The 16,426-nt window shown below is 42.6% G+C and overlaps 3 protein-coding genes across 3 annotated transcripts in view; 2 read left to right on the forward strand and 1 right to left on the reverse strand.

The window, feature by feature from the left end:
• The first annotated feature begins 657 nt into the window (after window positions 1-657).
• LOC307080544 (C-C chemokine receptor type 5-like) lies at window positions 658-4,235 on the forward strand. The gene is made up of 2 exons (XM_079743298.1): window positions 658-867; window positions 2,483-4,235. The coding sequence occupies exons 1-2, from the start codon at window positions 854-856 to the stop codon at window positions 3,615-3,617; spliced, it is 1,149 nt and encodes a 382-aa protein (XP_079599424.1). The 5' UTR covers window positions 658-853; the 3' UTR covers window positions 3,618-4,235.
• A 1,179-nt stretch (window positions 4,236-5,414) lies between these two features.
• On the forward strand, window positions 5,415-15,867 carry LOC307080552 (C-C chemokine receptor type 2-like). The gene is made up of 2 exons (XM_079743309.1): window positions 5,415-5,554; window positions 8,322-15,867. The coding sequence occupies exons 1-2, from the start codon at window positions 5,538-5,540 to the stop codon at window positions 9,349-9,351; spliced, it is 1,047 nt and encodes a 348-aa protein (XP_079599435.1). The 5' UTR covers window positions 5,415-5,537; the 3' UTR covers window positions 9,352-15,867.
• The window catches only part of LOC307080559 (triple functional domain protein-like), a 132,815-nt gene continuing 129,554 nt past the window's right edge, over window positions 13,166-16,426 (reverse strand). Inside the window, 1 exon segment of the mRNA XM_079743321.1 lies at window positions 13,166-16,279. Coding sequence (XP_079599447.1) covers window positions 15,873-16,279 — 407 coding nt within the window. The 3' untranslated portion in view covers window positions 13,166-15,872.

A 16,426-nucleotide genomic window follows, 5' to 3' on the forward strand; every position in this document is an offset into this window, starting at 1 on the left:
CTAATACAAATAAAGTTATAACGTTAGTTGTAACGTTATAAATTCTAATTGGAATCGATTGAAAATGAACACATTATTATCTTTATATATTTGTTTATATCCATTTTATATATGTGTGGATGGAAGCATATTCAATTGAAATGTGTCTCATTTTAAATGTCAGGTACTGTCATGGCAAACATCGAAATAATATGTTAGATATACAAATAATGTGTTAGATCTGCAGTGATGGGCTTGTGCCACACTTCCACATTATGCTTTGAACTCAGTAGTCGATTATATTTTGACTTGCAGAATGCAAAATAGAGTCTCTATACCACTGTGGTTCACACTGCATGAGTGGCTTCCTGTATTTAACACAACCTTATAGAAGATACATATAATAATATATGATACATATTATAATATATATAGAATAATATATATATTATAATATATATTAATTCTTAATTCAGACAAAAGTGAATGCTCTTTTCTTTTTTATTACTATTCATCTGATTATTTTATGCCTTCTGTTCAGAGAGGGGAACCAGGAAGACATTTCTTCATAATAGGAAGTCCTATACGAAGTCAATGTGTCTGTTTTCATATCTCCCTGTTGCAATCTATGTTCACAGCTTGCACCTTGCTCTTACTGCACACACACACACACACACACACACACACACACACTCACACACGCATACACACACACACACACACACACACACACACACACACACACGACCAGGGTGTGCAGGTGGAGAGGAAAGATCAGAAAACTGCTAACAAGATAACTTTGACTTGAGTGCCACAACGCATGCAGCTTCAGTCTGAGCTCCCCTAGGACACTGGATATTCTCCTTTCAGCAGGATGGCTACGACCAGGTAACATTAACTTGTAATTCATCTTTTAGTTAAATGATAACTGATGATATCTTAAATAAGGTCTTATGTTACACTAAATACTGTTGACGTTTTACATCTATCTATCTATCTATCTATCTAGATCCATATATATATATATATATTTGTTATATATTATATATATACGGAAATATATATATATATATTACCTATGACGAATATATATACAGATCTAGATATCAAATCTATATATATATATATCGATCTAGATCGACGTATATACAGTATTTAGTGTAACATAAGACCTTATTTATGATCGTCATTGATAGCATTGATGGTATAATTTGCAGTCTTCCGATCTCTTTTTCTTATTATAACATATATATATATATATATATATATATACACATAGACTAGCTATAGCCTATATATATATATATATATATATATATATATATATATATATATACCAAACTACCGCCGACCAAGGAGCTCGGCGGCAGTCCGCAGCTCATTTCCCGGAGTACAATCACTTTCTTCTCCATGTCGCGGTTCAATATGGACTTCAGGAGGTCAAGGCCAAAGTTCCTTTCTCCCAATTCTTCTCAACCATGGCTGAGACAACCTAGCCTGGGTATACCCATGCTGCCTTCCGCGCGATTTCATTTCGCGCTGCTAGGCAGACTGGATTCCATGGATCCGATTTTCGCCTGTGATAGGGAACCAATCACAGAACGGGGAGGGACGGCAAGACGATGACGACGTCTATTCCACACACCCATCGTCTTCTTCCTCATTGAATTTCTGTCGCTCTACATACGTCATCTGGTATAATTTATACGATTGGCTATGAGCTACGTACAGACTCATATGATAGACATTCGTAGCGCCCAATATACGGCTCCGGGCAATCGTAAACCACGCCTCAAATACGAGAAAATTAATGTGTGGTTCCCAGACCTCTTCTCAATGTAGATTGAGATGAGGTCTGGCATCAGCCAGGCTAGAGATAACCCCCACTACGAGTCTTTACTTGTTGTGGAAGTACCAGAGACGTCAGATGCAGTCTTTATGATTCATAATATCATCCAAGGCGCACATGGCTTTTGGCCCTGATGTTAAATATTATATTATATAAATACCTATATATTATATAATATTATTATTATATTATATTATATTGTATAGATATAGAGCTCCAGGAGTCCGCAAACAGCACCAATCACTTCTCCTCCATGCTGTGGTTCACACTGACAGCTCAATGGTCAATGGGCAGCAGCTCATTTGCATTAAAGATACAGACACCAGAAACAGTTCATTCTGAAGGGACTGAAACAGAGGGGAATAGGGGAAGATTTTTTTTTTTCCTAAAAGCTATTTCCAGCAAACAGCTCCAAAAACATGTTTTCTCATTTACTATGTTTACTTGTTGGGAAACCACCATAATATGTCTCCTTTAAATGCTGTTTAGAGCCTGGTCCAAAGTCGTTTTTATGTTCTGATAGACAGCTGAAAAGCCACCTCCTTATTGACATTTAAACACTTAAAGACAACAATGACGGTTGACGCTCAGGTCTCAATGAGAAAGTTCACAGCATGATTTAGAGCGTGTATAACTCCTTTTTGTCTCCCTCAGGAATCATGATTTCTTTGTCGGGAATACATCTGAATTCTTCCCTATTGAAGGACTGAACTGGACTAATAAATATGTCGGCACAGTTGAAACCACCATTGAATACTTAGACTACAACGACTTTCTGGAAGAAACGGGAACGTGCGACTACGGGGGGCTCGCAACCTACTATCTACCGGCTCTCTACTCTCTCCTGTTCATCCTGGGCCTCTCAGGAAACGTCCTGGTGGTGTGGGTGATCGTGGCTGGCGTGCGGCTCCGCAGCATGACCGACGTCTGCCTTCTCCACCTGGCCATCGCCGACCTTCTGCTACTCAGTTCCCTTCCCTTCCTGGCCCACCAAGCCAGAGACCACTGGAGCTTTGGGGACGCCATGTGCAAGGTGGTGTTGGGAACCTACCATGTCGGTTACTACTCTGGCATCTTTTTCATCACCCTCATGAGCGTTGACAGATACCTGGCGATAGTGCACGCCATTTTTGCCAGAAAGATGCGCACAAGGTCCTTTGGAGTGTTGGCGGCCGTGGTGACATGGGTGGCTGGGCTCCTGGCCTCGTTCCCAGAGTTGGGCTTTCTTGAAGCACAGACGCATAACAACACCGGGTTCTGTGCCCCTTCATATAAAATTATCTCAGAAGATGATAGCAACCACTGGTGGAGGGTGTTCGGCCTGTTAAAAAGGAACATCCTGGGTTTGGCGATTCCGTTGGTCATCATGACCTTCTGCTACAGCCAAATCGTGTGGACGCTCCTGTCCAGCCAGACGTCCAAGAGGCAGGCCATTCGTTTGATCGCGTTGGTGGTGTGTGTGTTCTTCTGCTGCTGGCTGCCCTACAACGTCACGTGCTTCTTCTACGCCTTAGAGCTGATGGGCATCTACTCATCGTGCAACAGCAGCCGTCACATACGGATGATGTTGCAGGGGACGGAGGTGATCGCATACTGCCACAGCTGCATTAACCCCATGCTCTATGTGTTTGTCGGGGAGAGGTTCAGGAGGCAGCTGCTCAAGCTGATAAGCAGGTCCCCCTGCAGGCTTTGGCCTGTGGTCAGGAGATGCATCCCGTCTCAGGACAGGCTCAGGAGCTCCATGTTTTCACAGAGTACCAGCCTTAATGAGCGGTCCACAGTTGTGTGAACGCGGGAGTACACTTGTGCTAGTGGTGTATTCCTTGGCAGTTTAAGCCTAAATACGGGGCCCTTATATGCTTTGATCATCCTCTCATGACGGAAATGTCGTTGTAGTAATGTGGAATATCCCTGCTTCTGAAATGCAAGAACATCTCCGCCCAGCGCTCGTCCGCTGGTCCATGTCGTGTTCTTGAAGAAAGTAGTTCAATCCGGGTCGCTTTTAACTCACTTTATTTGTTAAAGTATTTCGGTATGGTAACTATGAAGCAAAAGGAGGGAATTGTATTTAACCCGCGTGGAGAGAGATACCGCAGAGCTATCTTACAGCCCCGGGGGGCTTTCCCGGGGCTCTCAACGCGTCTGCCAAATGTCTCTGACCTCATCTGACTCCCACTCCCGGTCAGACTTTTATCATTGTGCTATTCACATTTGCTTTTCTGTTTTATTTATTTAAGTTTTATGGTGTATTTTATCATTTACTTTTTTTCCGTATTTGAATCATCCGTTTTTATGAGTCAATTCAGATTTTGTAAAAATATTTTTTTTTAAATGACGACAATCCAATTGTTAATTTTCTTTGTTCCTGTCTTGATACGAAGTAAACAAATAAAGTTATTTTTATACTACTTTAGACATGGACGCTAATAAGAGAGAGTTTGACAGACATCAAATATCATATCTAGACAATCAACACAGAAGCCATTATCATAGCCAAAGCAGAAAGAGTTACCTTGATGGTGTAATGGGCGTGAGGTTGGACCCAAGAACAGCACAGACTGAGACCAGCGTTGGAACAGTTCAACAGTTTATTGTCCAAACAGGGTCTTAAAATCCACAGAAGGTACACAAGAATAGTCCACACCTCCGGGGAGAGAATCCAAGCAAACAGGAAACAGACAAGGGGCGAGCAGGCAGAGGGGTCAGGGACAGGAGGCTGTTCAGGTTACCAGGGCAGGGACGACGAGGACGGGTCAGGGACAAGCAGGGTTGAAACCAAGGAAGCAATCTGGGAAATAACACTAGAGAGCTTTGCATGCTGCTAAAGACAATCTGGCGACAATCTGGAGTGGAAAGAGTGGGTCTAAATCAGGTGAGGGAACATAGGTGAAGGTGGTTGCACTGATGAGGTGGGAGTCAGCTGGCAGGCAGGTGATCAGAATAGGTACTGGCAGAGCTGGCAGTAGGATGGAAAGCCAAGAGCAGATCATGACAGGTGGAATCAGTTGAGAAGCGTCCATCCACACTGTAATGAGGATTTTATTTTTAATTATATGTCCAAGGCAAGGACTGAATATGCCAAAGATTGCATTTGCAACATGGCACGTTCACAATTCTTATTTTTTCATTTCATATATGCTTGCCATTGATGTATAGCAATGAATCCCAAGTATTGAGAAGAATACACTGCACGTCTGATAGTGACACACATTTGGTATTGCATGCATCTCGTGGAAAAATGTGTCCCAACAATAATGTCCCAAATCACATATCCTTATTTACTTCAGTTCATTGAACACTCCTCATATAGAGCCTCCTTGCTCCAAGAGGTTGCTTCCTTCCTCTATTCATTTGAAAGGTGTTATGTTTGCAATATGTCACCACTGTGGCAATGATGTTGTCAAATGGCTCCTAGTTTGGACTGTGACCACCCCTTTTGTTTTTATCGTCTGCTTCCATATATCACGCCGCGATAGTTTAGCTTGGGAGAACCCCTATTGGTTTCATCTTTTGCTTCCTTAATTGACAACCTTGAAAGCATGAGAGGAAGTGTGTTAGAACATTGGTGTCAAACAGCTGGTTTGCACATTTTAAGAAGAAGTTATACAGGAGTCTATGGCTATTGTGCCTCCTTCGATGAAAATATATGTTTAAATGATGATGCTATTCTCCTGCTGCACTTTGCAAATCATTGTCGTTTCTCCCCGAAATGCCTCTGAGTTACAGGTAAGACCCTTTCTTTTCCCGAGTTCATTAGATGGACCTCTATCCTAAGATAAGGATCTCAATGGCTATAGAGAACCTACTCGGGCGTGTGCAAACAGAGACTAGACATGAAGCCATATTACATTTAAATTTAAATTTAGGGGATTCTTTTATCTAAAGCGATTTACAATAACAACAATCGTCAGAGCAAGGAGAAACAACAATATATCGCTGTACAATGATAGCTAGGATAAGATGCTATACGATGCTAATTACTATTTTTAAGTGCCAGGATGTACAACATAAAATTAGTGCGCAGACTCTGCGTACATTAAATACCAGGACGTACAACATACAATGAGTGTGTAAGAGGGGTGTGAGGGGTTGGCTATGCAGAGTCTACATCAGCAATGAGTTCATCATGGAGAAACAACAGGCTGTGTAAGCGGACAAATGTACCGCCTAAGGTAAGGGGCAATGTCCGGTAGTAGCAGAGACAGGTGAGTATGAGTATGTACGTATTTTATTTAAAGGAGACATATTATGGTGTTTTCCCAACAAGTAATGGTGTTTTCCCAACAAATAAACATAGTATATGGGTTCCAGAAAACAAGTTTTTGAAGCTGTTTGCTAGAAATAGCTTTTAGGGAAAAAAAGCTTGCCTACCACTATTCCCCTCTGTTTCAGTCCCTTCAGAATGCGCTGTTTCTGGTGTCAGTAGCTTTAATGCAAATAAGCTGCTGCCCATTGACCAATGAGCTGTCAGAGTGAACCACAGCATGGAGGAGAAGTGATTGTTGCCGTTTGCGGACTCCGGAGCTCTATATCTATATAATATAATATAATAATAACATATAGGTATTTATATAATATTATATCTAATATCACGGCCAAAAGCTATGTGTGCCTTGGATGATATTATGAATCATAAAGACTGCGTCTGACGTCTCTGATACTTCCACAACAAGTAAAGGCTCGTATTGGGGGTTATCTCGGCCATGGTTGAGAAGAATTGGGGGAAAGGAACTTTGCTCGGCGGCAGTCCGGCAGCTCAGCTCCAGGAGTACAATCCCTTTCTCCTCCATGTCTCCTCCTCCCTTGTCCACAATATGATCCAGTGTTGTCAACTCTTAAACACAAAATTCCACGTTGTGCTTTGGTGTCTGATTAGTGCCAACAGAAAACAGGACTCCGAGAGACCATCATGCTAAATAACATGCAAAGAAAGTGATTCCCAGTGTGCAGAGTTAGGGTTAACACCCCCAGCCCCCTCTAAACCATGTGTTAAAGGTTGTATCAGCAGCGATGTTGGTTGACGTCACTTCTGTTGGTATTTGAAGCGAGATCCCAAAAAGACACAGCCAGCTCGCCCCTCCCTTCTGTGTTTAGTGCATCCAGTAAAAACTATCATGAACGCAGCGCGAAACCCCACAACACCCACCTATTGTCGGTGATGGGTTGGAATACTATTTATTTTGGTTCGGATTGGTTGGTAGTACCATTTGTTTTAGTGTCAAAAACATGGGGCGGGGAACTAGCGGATCGTGAGGAAAGATCAGATGAATGTGATCATTTATGTTTCGGCCTAGAATCGCTGATGCAGCCTTTAATACAGAATAACAGCCCACTGCATCACTCACATCCTGTAGATATCACAACCTTATAAAATATTCACCTATAATGTACGACCAAAGTGAATATTCCAAATTGTATTATTTTATACTATTCTTCTGATTTGATTAAAACTGAATTATTACTTAAGAGAGCAAATGTCAAATTTTAAGGAAGAGACATGTCTTCATAATAGGAAGTATTAACTTAGATGACTGTCTCTCGCACGCATGCACGCACGCACGCACGCACGCACGCACGCACACACACACACACACACACACACACACACCACAGTAATTATTTAAGGATGAATGAAGTTTGACAGAGGGAAACAATGCATGTAGCTTCAGTCTGAGCTCCCGTAGCACACTGGTTGGAGGTCATATTTGGATTGGACTTTGTCCTTTCAACATTGGACATCTGAGGATGAATACAAACAGGTGACATTTAATTGTTATTTATATTTTAGTTGATAACTCCTCATGGTAACTGATGATGTCCATCATATCATAAATGTTTTCTGTATTTCACATTAAATGCTATTGACTTTTTATCTCGATCTATACATCTATATCTGTAAATCTCTCTATATATTTATAGTTATAGGCTATGTAAATGTATGTACGTATATAGAATAAACATGTTACACTACTGAAACTGCGTTTCAGCGTAGAACAAATTAGGAACCATTAGCAGAACAGGGAAAATGCATTTCTGCCTGGTATTAAGTAAGCTTCTGCTAACAGCGGGATGTGCTCTACTAATAATTGAATTGGACAGTGCCACTGCCCATACAAAAAAGCATTATGAAACAAACAGTGAGCAAAACATAACACAGGAAATGCAACAAGAATTAATTTTTTTTATTACTTGTTTGGCTTCCTTCTAGAAGCCAAACACCCCCATCTTCCCAATGGGATGTGTCGCTGTTACACATGCTTATTATTTATTATTTATTCCATTATTAGCGCACATTCAAAACGTTGAGGATTCAATATCCCCAATCTATCCATCTATCTATGTGTATATATATATCTCTGGGAATTTAGCCTTTATCGACTAACCACCTGGGTGGCTACTCGTTTAGGATATGGTAAAACGGATAGCTTTGTCAATGCATAAACAGTAACTCAGCCCTACTCTCCACTCTAAAACTCCCTTGTGTCTCCCTCAGGACCTATGATTTCTTCGTCGGGAATACATCTGAATTCTTCCCTATTGAAGGACTGAACTGGACTAATAAATATGTCGGCACAGTTGAAACCACCATTGAATACTTCGACTACAACGACTTTCTGGAAGAAACGGGAACGTGCGACTACGGGGGGCCCGCAACCTACTATCTACCGGCTCTCTACTCTCTCCTGTTCATCCTGGGCCTCCCAGGAAACGTCCTGTTGGTGTGGGTGATCTTGGCTGGCGTGCGGCTCCGCAGCATGACCGACGTCTGCCTTCTCCACCTGGCCATCGCCGACCTTCTGCTACTCAGTTCCCTTCCCTTCCTGGCCCACCAAGCCAGAGACCACTGGAGCTTTGGGGACGTCATGTGCAAGGTGGTGTTGGGAACCTACCATGTCGGTTACTACTCTGGCATCTTTTTCATCACCCTCATGAGCGTCGACAGATACCTGGCGATAGTGCACGCCATTTTTGCTAGAGATATGCGCACAAGGTCCTTTGGAGTGTTGGCGGCCGTGGTGACATGGGTGGCTGGGCTCCTGGCCTCGTTTCCGGAGGTGGGCTTTCTACAAGCACAGCGGTATAACAACACCGTGTTCTGTGCCCCTTCATATAAAAATACCTCAGAAGACATTAGCAGCAACTGGTGGATGGTTTTCGGCCTGTTAAAAACAAACATCCTGGGTTTGGCAATTCCGTTGGTCATCATGACATTCTGCTACAGCCAGATCGTGCAGACGCTCCTGTCCAGCCAGACGTCCAAGAGGCAGACCATTCGTTTGATCGCGTTGGTGGTGTGTGTGTTCTTCTGCTGCTGGCTGCCCTACAACGTCACGTGCTTCTTCCACGCCTTAGAGCTGATGGGCAGCTATTCATCGTGCAACAGCAGCCGTCACATACGGATGATGTTGCAGGTGACGGAGGTGATCGCATATGCCCACAGCTGCATCAACCCCATGCTCTATGTGTTTGTCGGGAAAAGGTTCAGGAGGCAACTGCTCAAGCTGATAGGCAGATCCCCATGAATTCAAAGGCCCAGGGGCTTCATGTCTTCAGAGAACTAGCCATAATGAGCCAAGTTGTGTGTTGTCCAACAGTTTTCAATGCCAAGGACTACACCCAAAACAAAAGTGGATGGATCATTTGCTGTTAGGGGTCCTTCCCTGTGGAACGGTCCTGAGGAGATCAAAGTTGCAGAGTTCCCTGTTTAATTACAATTTTAATATTGTGCTATTCACATTTGCTTTCTCGACATCTAACTGTTTTAACAAGTGTTTTATCGTTTACTTCTTTTTCGTATTTTAGTCATCCAGTTTTATATAACTATCATTTTTGCTCAGATGAATTAGATCATTTATGTTTTGGCTTAGAAACGCTCATACGACCTTTAATAATTGAGTTACCACAGAAATTCAAACTAAGGAGGAATTCTACCGTAGTGTAGTGTACTGCATTTTCAGTTCCTCAAAATTGCTTCCCTTTTCCATTTAAAATAATCAACTTGCTTTTTGGTTTCTTTTCTCATTAGTTTCTAGGGCTTATAGCTAATTTAATTCATGAGGGACCTCATGAGGGACCTCAAAGATAGAAAGACATCTAGCCAATGTCTTCTTAAACAGTTGATTTGTTGTGTCTGGAAAATTGTGCAGAAAGCCAAAAGGTTATAAAAAACGATTTGCTTCCTAATTTTTTATCAACTCTTTTTCATAGTAGAGCCCATTCTAAGCTGTCAGTCTAGTAGGATCCACAATGGCCAATATCTTATCTTGTGCTGATAAAAATAATTATCTCCTTCCAGCTAATGCAATAGAAATAGAGAGAATGTAATCCCACAGCCACCCCTCCAATCAACACATTTCCTTTTCATGTTGTCATTTCTTCAGTGGGTTCATGCTAGCTTTGATAAAATAACTTTTTTATGAACCGTTAGGTAATTTCAAATGCAAAGTTTCAAACAGAGCTCAACAAGTAACACCTTACACACAGGGGGCCCTATTTTAACGGTCTGAAACGCAAGTGAGAAGCGCTAAGCGCAAGTAGCTTTGTGGGCGGTTCTATGGCGATGTCACTAGTTTACCGGCGCAAAATTGACTTGCGTCCGGCGCAAATCTAAAAAGGGTTGGTCTGAAGTAGCCTAATTACCCGTAGGTGTGGTTTGGGCGTAACGTGCAATAAACCAATGAGAGTGCCAGCTCCCATCCCCTTTAAGAGCCATGAGCGCATTTGAATCTGACAAGTTGATATTTTGACAGCGCGTCTGCAGTCTCCGATGAGACAGATGCACATGAATTTCCAACTTCAAATGGCTCAGTTTATGGCCAAATAATATGGCCTATTTCACACATGGAATAAGGTTTTCTTCCACAACTTCAGAAATACTGAGTCCTCAAATAAATTTTGGCAAAGAAAACTTAACACACATATGATATGCGGTAACTGTGGTTCTATTTAATGATATACGCAATACATTATAAAAATCGTTTCTTATCAGTATTGTATGCATTATTGTTATCGACTTGTGTTCCTAATATGCATGTGTCCCCCATTAATATACATTGCCATGGACTCTATTATGCGGTACGTGTTTAGTTTGCGTGCGTTTAAACAGATGGACGCACACACACGCGCCCGCATTCATTAATTATTTTACACATACACACACGCGCGCTCGCATTCATTCATTCTTTTTAACACTCACTCGCGGTGAAACAATGTTTTCTCACGATCAAATACTCATCAATCCTGAAAGTTATGGGCATGTACACGATGTCTGTGTCAAGAAAATATGTGTTTGCTGTACGGTGTTTGCAGATGCATTGATTTAAAAGTACAACTTATTACCGCTGTATCAGCTGTTCTTTCCCAAATAATTTACCAAGAATGTGTGGCTAGGTAGATGAGAGAAGCAGAAGTGAATGCGCAAGGTGCACAAGCAAGTCACGGCGTTGATGATGCCTTTAATAATTTGTTTTTGTTTGGATTTTGCTCGGGTGAAGCTCCAGTTATGTTGGGGATAACCTTGATGGCGTCATATGTTCTGTTACGCTGATCGGCCGAAGGAGCTTGTCTGTTAAGGCAAGTACTCCCGCTGTCTGATTTACGAGACTTCTTGCGATGCCGGTAATTATGCTAACAATTGAGCAACAATCTGCATTAATTGAAAGAAGCGATATGCCCTGCGTTCCAATACCCATACTAACATACTATTAAGTATGTCAGATAAATATTTAGTATGAATGTTGGTTTAAGGTACGTTACCTGCGCATGCGCGCGATGGATACCCAAGATTGAGGAACGCCACCATTATGGTGTGTTCCTCAATCCTCGGACGCCAGACTTCCGAGTCGAAAGTCGAAGATCTCCCAGGTTTCTTGCGGCATTTCTCGGAGGCACGCCCCCTTTTTGTCTTCATCTTTTCGGAAATCTGAGAGTAGACCGAGAGCAGTGATGACGCTTTCAACAAAATGGCTACGCCCGTGTAGATTTATTTTCTTTGTATTTGTACCACGTTGGCCATTTTATTGTCGATTTTGAATGCTGTTACACACTTGATTACATTGCTACTTTATTCCGGTCACCAATTGATGCATTGCACGGTCTTGATGTGCGTGCAATACAATGTAAAGTTGTGTAGTTTGATTTCGAGCTGGTTTGCTAAAGAGGCTAATGTAGCTAACAATAAACAACGACTAGCCAATTTCATGACACAATCACAAAGTCGACCGGGAACGCTATAAATGCTCCGAGACCGGAAATGACGTCAAAAGTGCAACTCGGAAGGGTGGCGTCCGTGGATTCAGGAATACACCACAAGGCTTTATAAATGTTTTTATTTTATTAGGAGGCACCAAATTAGACCAGGAATAAACTAGAAGGCATCTCCATGTGTAGTGTACTTTACTTCACTCAGTATTTTTTATGTTGACTAATCATTTAAGGACATTTTACTTAGTCAGATTCCTCGTTTTTGGTTGTATTAGCTTTTAAAGCTCCCGGAAGATCTGCTGCGTCATGTTTTGTCTTTCTCGTAGTTTGTTTGGTTTAATAATTTGTTTGTCCTTTGTGCACTTTTGTATGGATGTCTATTGGTTTTGAGAGCTTTTAGAGCTTTTTTTAAAACGTTGGGTTGTGTGCCCCCATAGTGACCCGCAAGGACAATTCCTGTTGTTTTTGCGCCATCCTCAAAAGTTCTAAAACACCGTAAAACATAAAACGTAAATTTGTAAATAATATTATTTGGAGGCTGCTGTCGGTTCCTTACAGACAAAAAGATGCTAGGTTTAGCAGGTAAACTTGGCCTACCCACTCCATTGGCCAAGCAGCAATTGTCTCAGTGTTTCTCTGGTTTTTCTCAGAAAAGACCACATGACTCTTTTCTATGTAATTGTTAAATGCCTGTGATGGGAACCCTGTTCGTGATCATTTCATTTGAATCAACATCCTGTCTACCACCTCTTATCAAGAACAGTATGGTTCTAATGATGTCATGGTGACTATTTTGTTCCTGCTCCTGTTTACTCTGACGTACAACAACTGTTTACTCTGTACGTCAAACACACACACATGTGTGTGTAGCGTAACAATACATTCACCCGGCACTTACATGGCGGTTGTTTTTCTGACATATTCGTTGCACTATGATGTCACAGAGACAAATGAACATGACTCAAAAGAGAAAGATTGAAACAAAGAAATTCACACGTTGATCAGTTGATGTTAACATAATGGTAGGAGTGTCTGCACACAAGGCAGGATACCTAAAGTATTTCAGAACGACACTTTGGGGAAGTAAGTGGTGTTTACTGCTAAATTTTGCGCAGTCACACGCAAGTAGTCAACTCATGTTCCATGTACGTTTAATGGCAAAGTAACCAGAGGACAAAAATATATTTACAACAGAATAATGTGTAAACACATTATGCCTTTTCTGTACAAAGAAATATACATGCAAAAAAAAGAAAAAAAAAAGACATTCAAATATGACATTGCTGCAGTCTTGTACTATAATGTATCAAATATGTCAAAAGTTATGAGGTTCACATCCTGACACGAGCCTGCACCTTCTCCTCTCTGTACATCTTTACATAACGACTAACAAACAGGGCTTTCCAAAGGCGTCTCAGTCCCGGGCCCCAAGAAGACGCTCCAGGACCGAGCTTAGTTATGGACACCCAACAATCTCACTGTTTTCATACTTTTGGGAAACACCCAGACCAACGTCAATAAATAAAATTAAAAAGGACAAGACGCGAAGGTCTTGAAGCTATACACGGATATTAACAGACAAAGAATACGAATAAACGTTGGACTGACTGAAGTGGTCCACGACGTCATCAATCTTTGAAGATGAGCCCAGAACACAAAGTGATCTTTTGAAGAGCTCACTGGACTGGCACACATACAAATAAAATAAAAATAAAGATACCAGTTCTCAAGGACTTCAATCTGTTTAAAATGAAAATGAGTGCAAAATATAGAGTCGAGATAACCCGATGTATTGATTTGCTTTTTTGGAGGCGGGAGGTCCTGGTGTTTGGGGGCGGGCTTAGGATACTGCCCCGACAAGAGAGGGGAGGTGATTGGAAGTCTCTGGGGTCACTCTGAGGCTACAGAGCAGTGTGAATCCCAGTTATTCAAAAGACAAACATCGCTTGGTGAAGGTTGTTTACCAAGTCTGATGGCCGTGGGGGGGAGGGGGGGGGTGTAGAACAAAAACACTGAAACACACATTGGTATCCATCTACACAAAGCAATCGAAAATCACGGAAGAAGAATTTTGTGCACAACTTCGAAGAACGTAAAAGTAATAGCCACCACAAACACTCCTTGGGACATCCAGAATAAATACAGCCAAACTGAACCAATGTAAACCCATATACCTCTACGGTCTGAGTGGTCTTCTATAATTTAATAAGATAAATCATAACACATTTTAGCAGGAAAAAAAAGGGTAAAGAATACTCAACTTTGGTTTCGTAACAGAAAAGAAAAAAAAACACATTGGCGCAATGACAAACTCTTGAAAGCATAAGTGCATATATAATATAGATACACATTTTTCTTATACATTATCTCTTAAACACCCTCTGTTTTTAAGGGTTGCAAGATGTAATACTGAACTTAATACATAAGACTTAACACAATACGGACATCTACAGTATCGCAGTACTAGATACGTACATGCCTTTTTTTTCCCAAAGAATACAGCTACAAAACAAGTCTTCATAAATAGTTGCATAAAGGTTAAAGCTGCAACATTGCACGTGGTAACCAACGCAAAATACGAGTGCTGTTCTATTAGCGCTTTCGGCTCATTGTCAGTGTCCGGCCACCGCAGAGAATGAGGGAGCCTAATTCAATTTTTTTTTCTTATTGCTCCAATGACTCCATTCTTCTTCAACGGATCACACTCACGCATGAAACGCTGTGTTTGCGTCGGTTTGGTGACAAATTCTTCAAAATGAATATGGAAGGCAGGAACATATTATTTACAAAATAAGGCGGATGCACTAAGAAATATGAATCGATTTCTTTCAACAAAAAAACATGTTTTTCTTCTTCTGCTCCTTCCCCGTTCATGTAGTCACTTAGTGTAAGTGTGTCACTTAACTATAAAATAGTTTAAACTGAAACGGGGTGGGGGGCCTACCGTAAGCAAACTATTGCATTGAATGAAACGACAGCATATCTTCGGGAAAACTAAAACTAAACAGGGTTTTGGTCTTTATCTTAAACTTGGACCCTAAGGAAAGGGAACCGCTTTGTCCATGCAACTCGCTTCTATTTATTATTGTTTTGTTCCACCTTGCCTGGAAACGCTGCTTTCCAAAAGTGGTGCCTTTAAAGATAATTCAGTTTTTCGTCCAACACTGTACATGTATTGTTTTACAAAAAAAGTTCTCTCTCTCGATACAAATGACAAACATATATTCTCGTGTTCAACCAAAACCGACCTGAATTCGTTTTTTTCCCCCCCTTTTCCCACCTATACAGTATTGTTCTTTCCTCTTTACTTATTTATATATTTCAACACCGTCTGACAACCAAAGACTAGCACACGCTGGCTCTTTTGAGAAAGCTTGCTTCTCTCCCTGCTAATGTCTTATGTTTGAAACGGGAAAAACTTCAAACAGTTCCTCTCATTGTTGTGCGGGCATACGTCCATATGCCAATGGAGTGTCTGGGACGAGGGCCACGGATGACCACGTAGAAGTAGGTTGAGATGATGAAGAAAGGGGGGGGGGTGGATCAGGGGGAGGGGGATTTCAGCAGAGGTCAATCAGTCAGACAGCAGCAGCAGCAGCAGCAGGACATTTCATGGCCGAGTAAGGAGGCGTGTATGTGTGTGTGTGTGTGTCGGCGTGTGTGTGTGTGTGTGTGTGTGTCGGGGTGGAGGGGGCGGGGACATCACCTCGTATCCGAGATTCGTTCTATTTACGGGCGCGGCGACGTGTCTTCAGCAGCTGCAGAACAGACCCCCTTGGGCCACCCGACCCCACCTGACCTCCCCGGGGGTGTCGTGAAGTCACGACTGGGCCGTGGCCAATCAGGCGTGGTCGAGGAGGCGGCTGTGGAGGAAGTGCTGCGTGGCGGCGACGGGCCGCACGTCCGTCTGGTGCTTCCGGCGCTCGATGAAGGAGATGAGCCGGGAGTTGTCCAGGTGGACGTCCCCCACCGGGGGGGCGGCGGCGTTGGGCGCCGGGGGCGGGGGTCCGGCCCGCGGGCTGCCGCGGGGCTGTAGCCACGGCGACCGCAGGCAGGCGGCGGCGCCGGGCCTGGTGTGCGGCTCGCTCCGGAGCAGCGTGCACACGAAGTCGCGCGCGGCGCCGCTCACGCCCTGGAAGTAGTCGTGTGGGAAGCTGAAGTCCAGCCGGCACACGTTCAGACACGTCTCCTCCACGCTGTCGTCCAGGAAGGGCGACGCCCCGCTCAGCACCACGTAGGTCACCACTCCTAGGGAGCGCGTTCAGTCACGCCGTTAGTCACGGTGCCGTAAAAACGAAGCACGATTTAATCGTTACGTGCTTTAATCTGATTCTGTATTTTTTAGCGATTATTTGACGTCCCTTTGACGTAAACGCGTCAAAGGGACGTCTGACT

The sequence above is a fragment of the Pollachius pollachius genome (assembly GCF_949987615.1).
Source record: "Pollachius pollachius genome assembly, chromosome: 1".
Classification (NCBI taxonomy): domain Eukaryota; kingdom Metazoa; phylum Chordata; class Actinopteri; order Gadiformes; family Gadidae; genus Pollachius; species Pollachius pollachius.